The sequence below is a fragment of the Monodon monoceros genome, unplaced genomic scaffold (assembly GCF_005190385.1).
Source record: "Monodon monoceros isolate NGI ecotype Baffin Bay Population unplaced genomic scaffold, NGI_Narwhal_1 Super_Scaffold_8, whole genome shotgun sequence".
NCBI lineage: Eukaryota > Metazoa > Chordata > Mammalia > Artiodactyla > Monodontidae > Monodon > Monodon monoceros.
In genome coordinates, this window is record NW_021703785.1 from 51,142,295 (window position 1) to 51,161,791 (window position 19,497).

The 19,497-nt window shown below is 37.8% G+C and overlaps 1 protein-coding gene across 2 annotated transcripts in view; it reads left to right on the forward strand.

Moving 5' to 3' along the window:
- Positions 1-19,497, forward strand: part of DGKH (diacylglycerol kinase eta) — a 173,438-nt gene that overhangs the window by 143,115 nt on the left and 10,826 nt on the right. For both annotated transcript variants that reach the window (XM_029210192.1, XM_029210193.1), the window contains 9 exons: positions 1,783-1,900; positions 2,897-3,007; positions 3,150-3,246; positions 9,080-9,187; positions 11,234-11,347; positions 11,599-11,733; positions 12,908-13,071; positions 16,979-17,084; positions 18,093-18,185. In XM_029210192.1, coding sequence (XP_029066025.1) covers positions 1,783-1,900; positions 2,897-3,007; positions 3,150-3,246; positions 9,080-9,187; positions 11,234-11,347; positions 11,599-11,733; positions 12,908-13,071; positions 16,979-17,084; positions 18,093-18,185 — 1,046 coding nt within the window. The remainder of the gene's footprint in view (positions 1-1,782; positions 1,901-2,896; positions 3,008-3,149; positions 3,247-9,079; positions 9,188-11,233; positions 11,348-11,598; positions 11,734-12,907; positions 13,072-16,978; positions 17,085-18,092; positions 18,186-19,497) is intronic.

The following is a 19,497-nucleotide window of genomic DNA, read 5'->3' on the forward strand; positions in this document are numbered from 1 at the left end:
ATTGTTCATAGTAGCCAAAAAGTGGAAACAACCCAAATATTCATCAGTTGATGAATGGAGGAACAAAATGTGGTATATCCATACAATGGAATATTAGTCAACCGTTAAAAGGATGAAGCAGTGATATATGCTACAACATGATTACCCTTGAAAACATTATGCCAAGCAAAAGAAGCTCAACACAAAAAGGCACATATTATATGATTCCATTTACATGAAACGTCCAGAATAGTCAAATCCACAGAGAAAGAAGATAGTTTAGTGGTTCCCAGGATCTGAGAACAGGGGGCAATGGGAGGAATGGAAAATGACTGCTAATGGGTAAGGGGTTTCTTTGGGGGAGTAATAAAAAGTTCTCAATTAATAGTGATCACCACACAACTTTCTGTATATACTACAAACAACTGAATTATATACTTTAAAGGAGTGAATTTTATGGTATGTAAATTATATCTTAATGAAAATATTAAAATAAAAAAGATAAATCCAGAACACATTTGGTTCTGGAAAGGCTTCCATGTCTAGAGGTCATATCTCTCTTCAAACCTGGAGCCCTGGGATGGACCTTTCTGGGCTGAAGCTGTAAATATGGCTAACCTTAAAACATTTTAAAAAATACTGTACTTTTCTATGGGGCATCTGAAATATGACTCTTCACCTCTTCAAACTGTTCTTTTCTCTCACCAGCATGGTTGTTTTGTTCATCTGTTTACTTATTTAGACATAAAGGGAACTGTCATAGCAGAGTATACCATTGCATATTCAAAACTATGAAATTAAATGACAGAATAAAATTCATCTTGATTATTTGATAATCAGCTAAACTTTGTAGTTAAATAATGAACGTCTTCTAAGAGGAGCACATTGTTGAGGAAAGGAATGTTTGCTAACGAAAGGACTTTTTTTCCTCGTGTTTCTCAATTGCATGACATATTTTTCTGAACTATTCTTTCCTTTTTGTCGATCTGTTCCCTTGGGTCCCTATTCCTTTGTCTTCTCGCCAGACTTTAGTGCTTCTAGCCTTAATATTGGGTTTGTAGATCATAAACTTCGTTAGCTTTGAATACCATAACTAGTTAGTCGAAAGCTAACTAGTTGTTGAAATGAATTTGAAGTTTTGCATATTTAGAGGTAATATAAATGCTTCATTTTTATGTTCAATACTGTATTCTTCTAAAATTCATAAATACCTGTGTTTAATATTTTGCTACTTATTCTTGACACCAAAACTGAATTTTCACCTTAGCATGTCAACATTTTTACTTGAGTATCATTATCTATGCTTTGAGAGTATGGAAGTGATAACTCTTATGACATTCTGGATAATTCAGCCTTTATTGTAAATTCCTTACAGGCTTACTGCCTTATTTGCTAATAAAAAGGAAGTAATATTTACTTGTTGAAGTTACAGAATCATTGATGGTATATAAGAAACTGTCACAAAGAGATTCCTATTTAGGTCCTCACCTGCTTCATTTTTTATGACAACAACCATCCAAGAAGCATCAACAACCTTGTATTTACCATGTATGGCTGAGTTGTTTTGCTGTGCACCTGATACTATCTCAACATTGTTAATCGGCTAGACTCCAATATAAAATAAAAAGTTTAAAAAAAACCTTGTATCTACCAACGTCATAGTTCTTAGTTATGATTAATGAGAAAAACAGACACTGAAAGCCATGCTTTGGGAGCAAGGTGTTTCTGATTAGGTCTAAAAACAATGAACTGGCTCTTTCTGTTTTTCTCTTAATGCGCGATCCTGTATTTTTTTCCGTCCAGGTTTAAGAGCAGGACTAGCTGCCTCAATTGCTGGGAGTTCTATTATCAACAAAATGTTACTAGCAAATATTGATCCTTTCGGTGCAACGCCATTTATTGACCCAGATCCAGATTCAGTGTAAGAAAATACTTCTGCAAATATTTTGTTTTGGCTTTCCTTGTTTCTGTTTTATACGAATGGTAACATTTTAAATGCATTGCAGTAAATATAGTTTCACATCCAAAAAGGATCATCAGAAAAGTTCAAAAGTCGATAATGATGAGTACGTTGACCCACTTGAAATACAGTGGTTTTCATGATCTGAGGTAGGTCCCTTCCAGTCTGTGGTCTTGGATAACAACCCAATGGCGAAGTGAGTCACAGCTCTGCACACTTTTCCCTGGAATATTTTATTCATCGCTGCCTTCACACTCACATTTTGCCTATTCCTTTCACCTCATTTTTTCTCCGTCTTGCCAATTCTGCCATCTGTCCACATTTGGCGTCTAGGTTTACTTATTTCAGAAAGCTTCTGGCCCACATTGGTCCCTTCCCTTCTCAAAACTCCTTAAAAAAATTAGCTGTTCAGTATGTACTTCTTTCTACTTCCATATTAAATTTTGCTTTTGCTATGTCTCATTTCTCTAATGACACTCTTGAAGAACACTACTCCTTTGTATTTACTTTCCAGAGCACTTTTCTAGAAGAAGGGACTCGATCTAGTTGTTTACTGCTCAATAAATGTTCAATAAAAGTACAAGTGTGGAGGAGACTTTCTAATTAAAAAAAGAGGACAATTGACATCTGACTGCAAGGCCCTCCCATTTGTGTGCATAGTGAGGGGCTTATGTAGGAGGTAGAACGAAGATTTTGTTACAATTAATAGAAAAGCCTTACCATGACTCTGTCTCTGCTTTGCCCTGCCCACCATCACTTTACATCATATGTACTGAAAATCACAGACATGTACTGGGGTCGTGCGCATGGCATATGAATAGGAAATGATTCCTGCTAAGCTTCCCTCTCTTCTATAAGAAACGGAGGCTTGAATGGTGTTAAGCGCTATTTTGTGTGCAGATTGTAATTGTTTATAGGAACCAGAAATTGACTTTTATGTACTTTTCCTTATTATAGAGATGGATATTCTGAAAAATGTGTCATGAACAATTACTTTGGGATTGGATTAGATGCAAAAATTTCATTAGAATTTAATAATAAGAGAGAGGAGCACCCTGAAAAATGCAGGTAATTTTGGTAATAGCAATAATGTAATTATGCAAAGGCAATTTTACTTTAATTTCGTTTATTACCTCTTTTGCTCTCTCTGCCTTTCAAGGGTAAATAAATAATAGTTATACTGAAGTTCTCTGCCAACATTTATTTTCAGGAGCCGAACTAAAAACTTGATGTGGTATGGAGTCCTTGGAACCCGGGAGTTATTACAGAGATCGTACAAGAATTTGGAACAGAGAGTTCAACTTGAGGTAAGTTCATCTAGAAGTAAAGGCATTTCACATTATCTTACTTTCAAAAAAAAAAAAGATTTATTTGTGGAGCTGATTTGGCCTCAGTTTCTCTTGAATAGTGTTTAAACACTTGAGGAGAAAAAATAAAAGTGGTTATCAGCTTTACACCAAAGGAGATATAGACACTGGATATGTGTGACACAATTACCATTGTCATTAGATCCTGAAATTTGGATGTTCCTATGGAATTGAGGTGCTCTGTGAAATGGTAGGGCCATGGGAGTACATATATATGGGATAGCGTTTTTTTTAAGTCTTTATTGAATTTGTTACAATATTGCTCTGTTTTTTGTTTTTTGGGTTTTTTTTGTGGTACGCGGGCCTCTCACTGTTGTGGCCTCTCCCGTTGCGGAGCACAGGCTCTGGACGCGCAGGCTCAGCGGCCATGGCTCCCAGGCTTAGCCGGTCCGCGGCGTGTGGGATCTTCCCAAACCCGTGTCCTCTGCATCGGCAGGCGGACTCTCAACCACTGCGCCACCAGGGAAGCCCAATTGCTTCTGTTTTTTATGTTTTGGTTTTTTGGCCAAGAGGCATGTGGGATCTTAGCTCCCTGACCAGGGATCAAACCTGCACCCCCTGCATTGGAAGGCGAAGTCTTAACCACTGGACCGCCAGAGAAGTCCCCAGGATAGCATTTTAAACAGATTTTTCCATTTTAATTTTCCAAATTCTGACCCAATTCTATAATGCCTGAAGTTTCACAAATCCCTCAAAGTATCATAGTAAATAGAACCTTTTAATTTAAATGTATTTTTTGTTTTAATTATCTCTAACAAGTTACTTAAATGAAAAGGGATTTTGAGCATTTAAACTTTTTAGTATTTTTAAACTAATTTAAATAGTAAATTAAGGACAGCAAAAGTTATTTAATCTCTGATTAACAGGAAAAAGAAAATTGGGGATATGACTCTGAAAAGTCTACTGCTTTCTTAGAATGTTATTTTCTTTCACCTTTGATCCAGGGCTCACTGTTTATGCTGATAAGCATGTCTTTCCTATCTTGTATCTTTTTATAACTAGATATTTTAAATTGAGGTATAGACTGCATACAGAAAAGTGTGCCAATCTTAAGTTGACAACTCAGTGTATTAAACAGGACGTTTTTATTTTAGGTGTTATCTTGATAGTGGAACGTAGACTATCAAGAGGTGCCTGGCTCATTCATGATCAACTAAATGTCCTAGTAAAGATAAGCCTGTTCTACCTTCCACTCTAGAGCATAACTACATGATCAGCTGGTTTGATTTATCATTGCTTGTAAAATTAAGATAGATGTTACTGGCTGAAAAGGTACAAAATGAGGAAGGCTCACGCTTAGTAAACACTATCCTTGGCAGCCCCATCCGTCACTCAACTTGGGTTCTTGCCTATGGATTGTAGCGTAATCGTTCATTTTCTTTATTAACATCCCCTAGTCGGCCACACTCTCCTTAAGGACAGGTAGGAAGTTGTGTTCATCTTTGTTATCCCCGTTGTCTTGCACAGTTCCTGGCCCTGACTTGAGAAGGAAATAGGCAGATCATCATTTTACCCTGATTTGTTAAGTGCTGTGATCAAGACCCGTAGCTGGGCATCTTTAAGATTTAGGGAACTATCTGGATTCAGAATGACTCCATTGCCTTTATTTCTGGAAGAGCCCTCAGCTCTGCAGAAGTACTACTTCTGTCTTTTTTTATTGGTGGTCCAAATTCTGAACAATACCCTACACAGCTGTTTTGTAATCTCCATTTAGCAGAGGTTCTTAACACTTTTTGAGCTGTGGACCCATTTGGCATGCTAGTGAAACTATGGACTCCTTCTCAGAATATTATTTTTAAAGCATTAGTTAAATATATATACATACAAAAGAAAATAATATTGAAATAAATTAACGAAATATTTTTTAAAGTGTTATAGAGTATTATATGTGTTTCTTCATTGCCACATAAAATGACAAACCTCCAACAGCATATATAATAAGTACCATACTTTTGAAGTAATGATGAACAGAGATCTTAAGAGATATCTGAAACATCTGTAATATAATAGAAAACATCTGTTTCTAATGGTGATGATGTCACAGGTATTGCTAATATGTGGATTGCTATCTACATTTATAATTGAGCGCAATGCTAAATTTCAGAGGTTGCTGACCATAAGAAATAAGTTTTTACCATTCCAGTTAACAGACCCCTCAATCTATCTGAATCTGTCCACAAATGAAACATTAACATTTAACATAGAAGTTTATGTTGAATGATTAAAAGGAAAGTAAATTTAGTAAAACAAGATAAATGAAAGCATGTTAATATACACAAAAGGTAAAGTAGAAAAATTAGAGAATTCTTTGACAGAGTTAAAAATAAACAAACAAAACACCTGCTACCCCTGAGGACTATGGAAGGTCCGTTGTTTAAAAATTCATTTCCCTGATGCCGGATCCCTTGGGATAAAGGTAGAGAAGAAGACCCAAGGCTTGGGAAACTCTGCCCAGAAAGGTCCCTTTCACCAGGTGCCAGTTGTTAGCAAAACAAACTCTTAACTTTTTGCTCAGAAGTTTTCCTTTCCCTGTTGTGTTGTATGGAAGAAGTCGTGTCTTGACTTTGTGCAGAAGAAAGACTTTAACCTTGGTTTCTCCATCTGCAAAATGGACAAAATAATGCTTTTGTGCAGAATCATAATTCATCGACCTAATCACAGTTTAAACTGAAAAGAATTATGCAAATATAAACCCTGTTTTCAAGCCACATAAACTGTGAATCTGATACATACCGGAGTTTTAGAACATTTGAGTAAGGTTTATAATCCTCTCTACAATCATGGGAATGCCAGAAATGCAGAATAACATTGTAACATCAAATTTTCCTAATTTTAGAGTAGAAACACCTTTGACCTATGAATGAAAACTGTCGTTAAGATTCAAATTTTTTTCTTAAGGATGACTTTTTTGTCCAGATATACCTAATTTACATGTATCTCACAGCTTGTTCTGTTTTTTAAGTGAAATAATGATCAAATACTGTTTTGAGTCCTTTAAATACTAAGATACATGAAAGAAAAAAACAATGTTCACCTGTAATCTATAATGAAATACATGATAACAAATAGTTAATTCATGTTTTTTACTTCATGTTTTTTGTAATTTCACATATTTCCATAATCTCATAACATGTCTCCATAATTTGTTAAATTTGGCTTGTTATATAATAGTACTTTCTATCTTTGTTTAGTTCATTCAATAATAATTATTATAGCTATATTTTAAGTCATAATAATTGAAGTTTCCTAAATGCTTCCTATCGATACAAATCACCTTTAATTCTTAAACTTTATGAGGTAGTTATTTTCATTCTTTATGAGGCAGGTATTATTAGTTATTTCAGAAGCATGAAGTCACTTGCCTAACTAAAATCAAACAGTTGATAACTGGAGAAGCCGAAGTTTCAACTCCAATGTTTTTTCCCCATAAAACATTAATTCGGAATTGTGACTGAAGAAAGACATTTACTGACTCCTTACTATGTGTTTTAGATGCTTTCCTGTCCCTTACCTTATTGGCCACACTATATGGACAAGGTATGGCAAAATGAGGCTCTGAAAGTTTAAGGCTCTTGCCCAAATAAAGACAGAATTCAAAACGGGCCCACTATCTTCCCACTACACCACATTGCCTAGTGAAAGGAGCAGAAAAAGCAGACACTAATCAGAAAAAAAAAAGTGTAGCTGCAGTTTTAAAGCATTTTGCCACATTATGAACCGCAAGTGGAAATGTGGGGAGATAGAGAAGATTATAAAAGAATGTAACACTACTGAAGTTACTCCCAAATATGAGAGAAACAGTTGAGTCAGGTGACCTTAATTTATTTAATCTGTACTGCTCCTTTTTCCCTATGGGACTCTATGAAATGGATATTAAGCTCTTAACCATGGGTGTTTTGCCTAATGCATATATATTAAACTCAGCAAAGTATGTGGAACTTCTGACAGCTTTCATCTTTTTCCATATTATGCTTGCAAATAGTGTATCCATTATAAAATCTTTAAGGACTGCTCTGAATTTTTTTTTAAATATGCCTTTTATATTTACAGAGATAGCATATTTTCCATTTCCTTTGTTAGCCATATGACTTTTTTCTAAAGCACACAAAGATATTTGTTCAATTTCTGGGTTCAGAAAAACGTTTATTATTCCACTAAATATTTTCATTTAACAAATACACATTGATCACCAGTTATATGTCAGGAATGGCCCTAGGTGCCTAGATACAGTGTGGACCTTTGAATGTGTTTTTATGTAAAAGAAGAGAAAGGTTGTAAAAACACCTGTAAGGGTTAGTGTTAGGAAGTATTCTCAGTTATTTAAAATATTTGAAAAGTGGGTTCAGACCGGATTCTCATTTGTTCTAAAGGTTGAAGATAATTTTCATTGGGCATTAAAATGCAATTTTTCTAAAATTATGTTAATTATTTTTAAATTTGGGAATTACTTAATGAAAATATAGCATCTGTTTTAAGTATGACATCTGCAAACTCCTCTCTTAAAAACGAAGGCTTAAACCTTCTATTCGGTAAGAATTTACTCATATGTCATATGTAATTACTTTGCCAGCTATGTGATATTGTATGTTTCTTTTAATTTAAGTGGTAATTCATTTTCATTTACGTGATTAATTAGAAGGCATGGAGTGTAAAGTGCTTTCTGACATACATGTTTTTTCCTTAAAAAGCTCAGTCTTGAGTTCAGCTAGTCATCAGTTAGTTACAGAGCACAAGCAAACTACCAGAGAGTGTGAGAGGTGCTAGGTGAGATGGTTAGGAGCCAGAGTTTACCCTCAAAGAGCCTGCTTTCAATGTTTAAAGTAAGAACAAAGACAACTGTGATGCAATTAAGAATATCTTAAGTGACTTGGGAGAGACTCATGAAAAGTACTGCCTGATTTTGGAGGAAAGAAGAGGTAAAACATTTGTTTTCTTTTTTTGATGTATAATTGACATACAACATTATATTAGTTTCAGCTGTACAGGATAATGATTCAGTATTTTATATATATTACAAAATGATCACCACAATAAGTCTAGTTAATAAATTTCACCATACACAGTTACAGAATTTTTTTTCTTGTGATGAGAACTTTTAAGATCCATTTTCTTAGCAACCTTCACATATTCAACAGAGTATTAACTATGGTCGCCATGCTGTACTTTACATTTCAATGACCTATTTATCTTATAACTAGAAGTTTGTACTTTTGATTCCCTTCACCCATTTTGCCCACCCCTTACCCCCTTGCCCCTGGCAACCATCAAGCTGTTCTCTGTATCTATGAGCTTAATTTTACTTGTTTGTTTGCTTTGTTTTTAGATTCCACATATAAGTGAGATCATACAGTATTTGTTTTTTTCTATCTAACTTATATCACTAAGCATAATGCCCTCAAGCCAATCCATGTTGTTGAAAATGGCAAGATTTCCTTGTATTTCATCGTTGAATAATAGTCCATTTATATATATATCACAAGTTTATAATATCACACGTTTTTAATCTATTCATCTGTCAGTGGACACTTCGGTTGTTTTGTAAAACATTTTTTTCAATTTGGTTTTCTGTAACAACTTCGGCTATAATTATTTACCCTTTTAAAATTTTTAAATTAAAACAATAAGATAAAGGTAATGTGGAGGAATATATTTACAGGAAAGCACACATTATGCACAAACCTTCCTCCATCGTCCTTTGTCGTTGGTATTCTAGTATCTTCCAAACTTGTGGTTTTGCTCTTTTTATCTGACCTCTAAGCTTTTGACCTTACAGTGTGATGGGCAGTATATTCCTCTCCCCAGTCTGCAAGGGATAGCAGTGTTGAACATTCCCAGCTACGCCGGAGGCACTAACTTTTGGGGCGGAACTAAAGAAGATGATGTAAGTATTTCCTTGCTCTTTCTAGAAGCTGCCCACATTCCTTGGTTCATGGTCCCTTCCTCCATCTTCAAAGCCAACAAAGGTGGTTGAGTCCTTGTCACGTTGCTTTACTCTGATCTCTTCTTCTGCCTCCCTCTTCCACTTCTAAGAATCTTTGTGATTACACTGGGCCTACCCAGATCATCCAACATAATCTCCCCATCTCAAGGTCCCTAATTTAATCACATCTGCAAAGTCTCTTTTGCCATGTAAGGTAACATTCACAGGTTCCAGGGATTAGGACATGGCCATTTTGGACGGCAGGGAGGAGAATATTATTCTGCCTACCAAAATACCTTTCTGTACCTTTAATTTCCCAGATTTATATTATTATTATTTTTTTAATCTTTAGAAATGTCAAAGGACTCATTTGGCCATTGAGGTTTAGGGCTATTTTTGTTTTTATACTTTCCTGTATTAAAAAAGAAAAAACACAACCTAAGAAATGCATTTGTTCTAGGGACTTCCCTGGTGACGCAGTGGTTAAGAATCCGCCTGCTAATGCAGGGGACACGGGTTCAAGCCCTGGTCCGGGAAGATCCCACATGCCTTAGAGCAGCTAAGCCCATGCGCCACAACTACTGAGGCCCGCGTGCTCTAGGGCCTGTGTGCTGCAACTACTGAGCCTGCATGCTGCGACTACTGAAGCCTGCATACCTAGAGCCCGTGCTTCACAACAAGAGAAGCCACCGCGATGAGAAGCCCACGCACCAAAAAAAAAAAATGCATTTGTCCTAAAGATAATGAGAGAAGGCACAATTATGAAAGTATATATAACAATAAAAATGAGAAGTTTACCATGGCCTTTGAAGGGTCACATACACTGAATGATAAGCCCTTTGACTTGAAGCTCGTGATGTAGTGGTTCCACTGAACAAATTTCTCAGGGCTCTTAAATGTGTAGGCAGGGATTAAAGTATAAAATAAATTGGAAAGTATTTTTAATTTTCATAATGTGAATATATTCCAATCCTATTGGAGTATAAAAATTTAAGTTAGCAACCAACTGTCAGCCCATCATCACTCTTAAATATTCTAAGGAGAAGAAATCAGTGAGATTAAGATAAATAAAGATAGGCAGACAGGATTCTGAGAGCTTCACATTCATAACTTAATACCCTCAATTTTTATCTAAATTTTATCAGTGAAGAAACTGACACAAAGTTCACTCAGTTCATAAGTAGAAGAGACAGGGTTTAAAACCAGGCAGTCTGATAGCGAAAAGTTCCCAAATTTGTGTCCTGATACTTTCAGTAAAAATTTTAATTATGATACTACTTTATACTGAATATTTTTTCAGAGGCACAATTATTTATGTTATAGTAAAAGAGGACATAAAAGGAACAAAGTAATACAGCTGAAATTGAAAATTTTTAGGTTGAGTTGATTTTGTAAAAATGCATTTAACATCAAAGCAAAGTAAGCCCACGTGTTTTCATCCTTTGAGATTTCTTTTCATGTTCTCAAATGCGCTGAAAAGTTGTTGTAGATATAAAGCACATACGCACATTGGTTGTAACACCCTGAAAGATTTCCCTTAGAACATATCAAGTGAATTGGATCATAATTTGCATGTTCATTAGCTTTAACTTTATGAAATCTGCATCACCTTTTGAAACTTTAAAGTTTCCTAAAGTTGCATGCATCATTGTATCAAGATATCTGAGTTAGTATGAACAGGTATTTAATACATCTTATATCAAGATGAATTATTTGGAAATATATTAGTTCCTTGGTCCTACGAGTGCTTTATAAAAGGGGCATGGAGTATTTTATCTGTGTGGGTTTTAAAACATTTTTATTGTGTTTGTTTATTTTAAGCTATGTTCAGTGATTTATTTTTTGTCCTTGGATTATCATTTCTTAATAATATTTACTTACCTTTCTGCTAATGGTTTTTATAAGTTTTTAAAAATATGTCTGCTGCAGAGTTTACGTTGTTTGAAGTGCCACTTCACCTAAACCTTAACTTTATCAATGGAAGTGTAATGTCGGTTTTTCTTTCAGATATTTGCTGCACCATCATTTGATGACAAGATCCTGGAAGTCGTTGCAATATTTGATAGCGTGCAAATGGCAGTTTCAAGGGTCATTAAACTGCAGCACCATCGAATAGCCCAGGTTGGTCTCTCTACTCAAACCTGACTTCTCTACTTGGGCCACTGAGAAAGCTATTCCAAATGACTCCTACACTGTATATTCATCTGTAAAATAATGGACTTTCTTGTCATGTCAGTTGTTACCGTGTTATCCTAAGTGGAAAAGCATAACATTACATTCCACAGAAGGGATTAAAAGTCAAGTGTGAATACAAGACTGAGTGTCAGCTTCTCAGGATGATTTGTACTCTAAAATAACTTGTTTTATTTCAGTGCCGTACAGTAAAAATCACTATATTTGGTGATGAGGGAGTCCCAGTGCAGGTGGATGGCGAAGCATGGGTTCAGCCTCCAGGGATTATCAAAATTGTGCACAAAAACAGAGCTCAGATGCTCACAAGGGACAGGGTATGTAACAAAAAAACATTCTTCTAAATTTTCCTTTAAAAAACATCTTAAATTGTTTTGAAAAATAGAAACCAAGGGAAAAGATTTAAATTGTCTTTTAAGTCTGACATTTAGATCGTGCTTTAAAATATGAACAAATATTTATTTAGTTCTTAAAATAATTAGCTTATTTTTTTAGGTTTAGAGGAAAATTGAGCCGAAACTACAGAGAATTCTGATTCCATTCCCAAATACCTCCTCACCTCCTATTCCCCTATTATATTCCCCTAGTATGTTCCCCTTAACATCTTGCTTTAGTGTGGTACATTTATTACAGCTGATGAGCCACTATTGATACATTATTATTAACTAAAATAGTAGTTTACATTACTCTTTGTGTTCTACATTCTGTAGGTTTTGACAAATGTACAATCACTTGTCCTCCACCTACCCATCCTCTCTTATCCCAACCCTGGCAACCCCATCTTTTTACTGTCTTTATAGTTTTGCCTTTTCCAAAATCTGTATTTTTTTTTAATTATATTTTATTTTTGGCCGCGTCAGGTCTTTGTTGCTGTGCGCGGGCTTTCTCTAGTTGCAGCGAGCGGGGACTACTTTTCGTTGTGGTGTGCAGGCTTCTCATTGCGGTGGCTTCTCTTGTTGCAGAGCACGGGCTCTTGGCGCTCTAGGCACACAGGCTTCAGTAGTTGCAGCGGGTGGGCTCAGTAGTTGCAGCATGTGGGCTTAGCTGCTCCATGGCATGTGGGATCTTCCTGGACCAGGGATCAAACCCCTGTCCCCTGTATTGGCAGGCGGATTCTTAACCACTGCACCACCAGGGAACTCCCCAGAATATGTATTCTTAATTAAGGCCACACCCATAACAAATAAGGCTGCAATATCCATCCTGTCTGTTACGCATGTAATAGTAAATATTGAAGCATCAATTGAAGCTGTCTTTTTTTAAAACTTTTCAGTCATATAATCATCGTCATCAATTACATTACTTTTTATTAGTTGCAATCCACTAGAGAACTTTAAAATATCTTTTTTGTACTTACGACAGATTTAATGAGGTGTTAGATTAGGGAAAACGATAGTAATTTCAAAGTCATTCATGTACTATCTAAATGCACATTTATTTGGGCCTCGGAGCTCTAAACTAACAATTCATTGCAATATTGATTTTAAATAGGCCTTTGAAAGCACTCTGAAATCTTGGGAAGATAAGCAGAAGTGTGATTCTGGTAAACCAGTTCTTCGAACGCATTTGTACATCCAGCATGCAGTTGACCTGGCGACAGAAGAGGTGTCTCAGATGCAGCTGTGCTCACAGGCCGCAGAGGAACTCATCACCAGGTACTGAAGTCCTGTGAACCTTGGGAGCTGTGAGAATGCTGGTCTTGGCCAATTTTGATATTTGTATTTTTTTTTAATAAAATTTATTTATTTTTGGCTGCGTTGGGTCTTCGTTGCCACGCACGGGCTTTCTCTAGTTGCGGTGAGCGGGGGCTACTCTTCGTTGCGGTGCGCAGGCTTCTCATTGTGGTGGCTTCTCTTATTGCAGAGCACGGGCTCTAGGTGCACGGGCTTCAGTAGTTGTGGCACACGGGCTTAGTTGCTCTGCAGCATGTGGGATCTTCCCGGACCAGGGCTTAAACCCGTGTCCCCCGCATTGGCAGGTGGATTCTTAACCACTGCACCACCAGGAAAGCCTGGTTTTTGTAGTTTTAATACATCACTGAAGTTGTTTGGGGTATCTAGAAGGGATGCCTTTACCCTCCTTCTTCATTTGCTGCCTCATTTATGCCTTAGTATTCAGTATTTTTTCATCAGCTCCCCTCCAACACACATGTGCACAGACCTGTGTTCTCCACAGGCCAGATCTCTGACTTCCTGAAACACGATGGAGAACTCGCCTAATGAACCCTGTCGTGTTTTATATATATATATATATATATAATTTATATATATTATATATAACCCTTCCATTATTATTTCCCCAGTTTACACATAATCTTTACACTATACTACTCACTTATATGGTGCCTCATAATTATTAAGTGTTTATGGGAGGTAGAAGGAAATGCAAACATTAACCATGCAAAAAAACCCAAAAAAAGTCAGGGGGTGAACGTGGGAAGAGTCCAAGAATCAGTTTCTGGCAGATGTATCACAGAGTTTGTGAGACCACAGAAATTAATTTTAGGAGACAGAAAGAGAAGATAAAAATAATAAGTTCTGTGAATGCAAAACGGCTAAAAATCACTATGACCAGGGGCAGGCTTCAGGGGGGAGGAGGGACGGTGGGCAAGTTTCTTATCTCCTCCTCACCTAAATCTTATCCGCCAAATGGGGATACAAGCTGCCTGACCAGGTCGCTCTGAAGGTTAAGTGAGACCCACCATGTGAAGTGCTTATTATGTCAGCATGTCTGCTGTATTCAGTGTTCTGAGCATGGTCACTCTCATATTTTTCCCACACCTTCACCTGGTCACTGATCAAAATGTTGAAATAGAAAAGAAGGAAAGGGGCTTCCCTGGTGGTGCAGTGGTTAAGAACCCGCCTGCCGATGCAGGGGATGCAGGCTCGAGCTCTGGTCCAGGAAGATGCCACGGAGCAACTAAGTCCATGAGCCACAACTACTGAGCCCGCATGCCACAACTACTGAGCCCACGTGCCACACCTACTGAAGCCGTCACGCCTAGAGCCCATGCTCTGCAACAAGAGAAGCCACCACAATGAGAAGCCCACGCGCTGCAATGAAGAGTAGCCTCTGCTCGCCACAACTAGAGAAAGTCCACACACAGCAATGAAGACCCAATGCAGCCAAAAATAAATAAATAAATTTAAGAAAGAAAAAAAAGTGAAGGTTGACCAGATTTGCTTTTGGTCTACCTAGTTTGATTCCCCATATCTCTTTATAAATTTTGCAAATGATGAAAATCAGGATCACTCATTAATTTTCACAATATATTCATTCAATATTCAACAGATAATTTTGAGCCTCTTCTGTGTGCCAACCATCATATTAGGCACTGGGATGCCACGATGACTGCAGTCCCTCTTCATAATTTGCTGGCAGAGTAGTAGGAGGGAGACGTGTGGGCAAAGATCTGTCACAGGTCACACAGTGGGCACTGTGGATGCCCAGAGGAGGCCAGAGGCAGTGAGGGAGGCCTGCCTGGAGGAAGTGACTTCTCAGCCTAGTCTTGAAAGAAGAATAAGAGGAGTAATCTAAGAATGGGAGCCAGCCTGGGTAATAAAACCCAGAGGAGTGTGAGTGCATGGTACTTTTAGGAAATCTCAGGGTGTTTGGAGTGACTGAAACATTAACGTGGTATATTTGAGAGTGTGGAAAATGTGGACAGAGAGTTGAGCAGCAGTGGGGGAGGGGGCGCAGATCTTTATCAGGATGTTTCTGGAAGCAATGTGAAGCACTGTTCACAGAACAGCAAAACTGGGGCAAGGGTGAACACTGTCAGAATGGTCCTGTTAGGAAACAATGGACTGAGGCAGTAGAGATGGGAAGGAGAAGAAGGATTTAAGATAGGTTAGGGTCTAAAGTTGGTACACAGGCATGTTCAGGATGATCCTAAGGTTTCTAGTGAATGGCTGGTTAGACTAAGTTGCCTTTGATGAAGCCATAGTATTCAGGAAGAGGAACAGATTTTGAGAGGGGAAATGATGGGTTCCATATTGGACTTACAGATTTCAGTTACATTAGAAATACCTAGGAGGAGATTCAGTTAGCAGTTGAAAATGTTAATCTGAAGTTGATTTACAACTTTCTTTTTCTTTGAAAATTAGAATAACATTTATCTATCTCTGTTCTTCTTATTAATAACCTCTTCTTCATGATTTCTCAACGTTATTGGTAAGGATGCTTAGGTGACATTTGCAAGTTCCTTTGTGCCTTGGATATCAACGTATGATCCTTAAGAATTAAACTCTTGATTCAGCCATGTGGGGCTTCTGTCTCTTCTTTTGTTCTTCCCTTTCCAGATTGAAGATCATTTTCCTTGAAGATGTTAGAAGCAAAAGGATTAGGATAGTCTTACCTTCTTGTCACCTGTAAAGCTTACATCATTTTCTAGCAATCAGTAGAACTTCTCCTCCTTTTTATTTTTTTGGCTGTGTCAGGTCTTAGTTGCAGCGCACGGGCTCTTCATTGTGGCGCTTAGGCTTCTCTCTAGTTGTGGCATGCGGGATTTTTTTTTCTCTCTCTAGTTGTGGCTCATGGGCTCTGTAGTTTGCAGCACATGGGCTCTCTCATTGAGGCTCCCGAGCTCAGTAGTTGTGGCACGCAGGCTTAGTTGCCCCGTGGCATGTGGGATCTTAGTTCCCCAACCAGGGATCGAACCCGTGTCCCCTGCATTGGGAGGCGAATTCTTTACCATTGGACCACCTGGAAGTCTCTCTCCCCCTTTTTCTTCTTGGCCTCATTGCCTCCAGAATCGTGTCATTCTAGGACTGTTCTTGAAGGTTTATATTCCAAAGGACAGTGGCACTACAGGCTTTGGCGTTAGATAGACGTAGATTCAAATCCTGGCTCTATCACTGTATGTGATTTAGTATGTGATTTAGTATCACATACTAAATCTTTCTGAGCCTCAATGTCTTCATCTATAAAGTGGAGAAAGGTAACCACAGCTACCTTTTAGGTTGTGAATATTAAATTAGATAATGAATATAAAGCACTTAGCATATAGAAGATATATGTGGCAATGTTTTTCCCCTAATCTGTTGTATTTGTGCCTGGTTGAAGTTTCAGTGAATAAAAGATGTGTCTACACTCTACATTTGGGACCCCTGTCAACTTTCCAGTGATACAGCAAAATGAAATGTTACTATGCCCTCTTCTTCCAAATAACACCTCAATATGCTTATCTCTGATTCTAGGTCTAACTTTTTTTATATAAAAGATTTGGGGTTAGTATTTTTTGTTGCAATAGGGTTTGAATTTTGTAAATCTACCCCATGCCATTCATAATCGAGCAGTTATTAAATAAATTTCCTTTCATGACCTTTTTTTTATTTTATTTTTTTTTGCGGTACGCGGGCCTCTCACTGTTGTGGCCTCTCCCGTTGCGGAGCACAGGCTCCGGACGCGCAGGCTCAGCGGCCATGGCTCACGGGCCCAGCCGCTCAGTGGCATGTGGGATCTTCCCGGACCGGGGCACGAACCCGCGTCCCCTGCATCGGCAGGCGGACTCTCAACCACTGCGCCACCAGCGAAGCCCATTTGCCGCGTTTTTGCTTTCAGGATTTGTGATGCAGCCACCATCCACTGTCTTTTGGAGCAAGAGCTGGCGCACGCAGTGAATGCATGCTCCCACGCACTGAACAAAGCCAACCCACGCTTCCCAGAGGTGAGGAGCCAATGGTAAATGCCCATTCCGCAGATTTTTTGGTGTTCCACATATAGCTTGATACAAAATGTGCCACATCCTTTGAAAGAACATAATACTAGTCTATACGCATCGCAGCCAGAAGCTTATCATTCACTTGTGGCCAGGTTTTTCTTTATTTTCCTTTTCTGCTGTGTTTCCATTCCTGCTCTTTAATTTGCTTCCTTTTTTTCTATTTCACTTTCCATCACTTGTCACCTTCCCATCTTCCTTGTGCTCCTTCTCTTTTTAAGTACTACCATTCCTCTTTTTTACCTTCTCCCCTGCACCTTCATATAGGGCAAGCCTAGATATCATGCATTTAACTAGAGCTGTTCATGCATTTTTGAGGTTGTCCACTGAAATTATTCTCCATTTTGTTTTACTAAATCAGTAAATTTAGTTAATTTTCTAATGTAGAAGTTAATAATAGAGTGGATAGAATATAAATGTGATGAAATGTGATGTATGGCATAGAGAAAACTGGTAACATTATTTTTACCCTTTCAGTTATTCAGTTGATTTACCTAAGTTATTATACAAATAAGTGTGAGTCCTCAAGATTATTAAAATCTAAAAATCAATCCGGTTGGAACTATGGAGAGTGATACTCAATGGATAGAATTAATTATGATCAGATAATGTCCCTTTTAAGACATAATTTTCTTTGACTTAATTCTTGTGGGAATATGTGTCTGCTGTCGCCAGCATATACACGTTCGTGTGTAGGAGATGTGGTCCTGGGTGTATTCACTATAGTCAGTGCATTCTTCTGGCTCTGTGCTCACAGAACTAGAAGAGGTAATCATGCTAAGGAATGTGAGTGTGAAATTTTGCAATTACCATAGAATTTTGGTAGACTTTTTAAAGTATTTGCAATGTAAATTTAAATCGGAAGAGTAAAGTGTAAAGTACTCGCTGGTGATTGGATCCCAATTTAATACAGAACTACTTGTCTTTGATGTTGTGTTTTGTTTTTTTTTTTCCTAGAGTCTTACGAGAGACACTGCCACTGAAATAGCCATCAATGTGAAGGCCCTGTATAATGAAACAGAGTCTTTACTAGTTGGCAGGGTTCCTTTGGTAAGGAAAAGAAATGGTGGATAACATCAGAATGATGATAAATGTATGGTTCTTGTGTTCATTAGGGAGCATGCATTCATCAGATTCTAATGCACAAGCAGGCTCCGGCCTCCATCCCTAGAGCTTCCTTTTTACCTAGCTTTTGCCTTCAAGAAAATTTATGGCTACACCTGGGAGTTACACTTTAGGCTAACAGGAGTAGAGATTTCCCCTCATCGTGGTTTGTTTTTTTTTTTTTTTTTTTTAATAGATCCTTATTGGAGTATAATTGCTTCACAATACTGTGTTAGTTTCTGTTGTACAACGAAGTGAATCAGCCATATGCATACATAGGTTCCCCCCAGTCAGCTTTGAGAATCTTGAACTTTACAGAGAGTGGTAGACATTCCCTAGGGACTCATTAACCCATGAATGCAGAAAAGTAGAGGAAGTCATGAGTTGTGTTCCCGGAATTAACATTTGAAATATGATTGTTATTTTCTAGATTTGCTTAGATGATGCTTTCTAGATTCCGTGTTTCAAGAACTAAATTTCAAGAACTAGACCTCTTCGTAGGTTAACCCAAGATTGGTGTTGGAAATCAAGTTGCAGCCAAGTCTGAATCAGACCACAAGTTCATGGACCTCAGGCCTAAGTGCTAGGAATCCATAGATTTTCTGTCTGGTTTGCCCACAGTCCTTTACTAATCGGCCTTTCTTCCCTCACCCTTGAAATGTTCTAGCACGTTGGGTCTTTTCGCCACCTAGTGTTCCATTGTAGGTTATTCACACATGCTGTTGTCACTGTAGAAGGCCTGATACATTAGCTATTGTTTTCTTCCTTGTAACAATTTTGATTAATTGATAGGTGATGATCTTAAAAATTTCCCTTTACTGTAATTTTATCTGTTTCTTGGGAAATTTTATACATCTAAATAAAAGTGAGAATAAAAGTCATAGTATCTGGCACAGTGGAAGAACAAGAGGTGTGTTCCATAGCCTAGCCAACTGTAAGTGATTGGTTGGAATATCTGCTTGACTGGAGTCCAGAGTAAAATGTATCACCCTTGGAGCATCCTTTGCTCTTAGAAGAGAAGCTTAAAGGCTGCATGAAGTCCATTGGTTTTACCCACCTCCGAGGGAAACTCAAGTATAACTTCCTTGGGGCCAGAGGTGGCTGCCTCTGCTATGGTCGTGAAGAGAAATTTTTAGGAAGGAACATTGAATATCTCTTCTGATAAAACCAATGGGAAAATCTTCTTGACTATTCTTGGCACTTCTATTATTAACCTGAATTCTTGCTGCTCTTCTAAAATTAGTCCTATAGGAAAGCC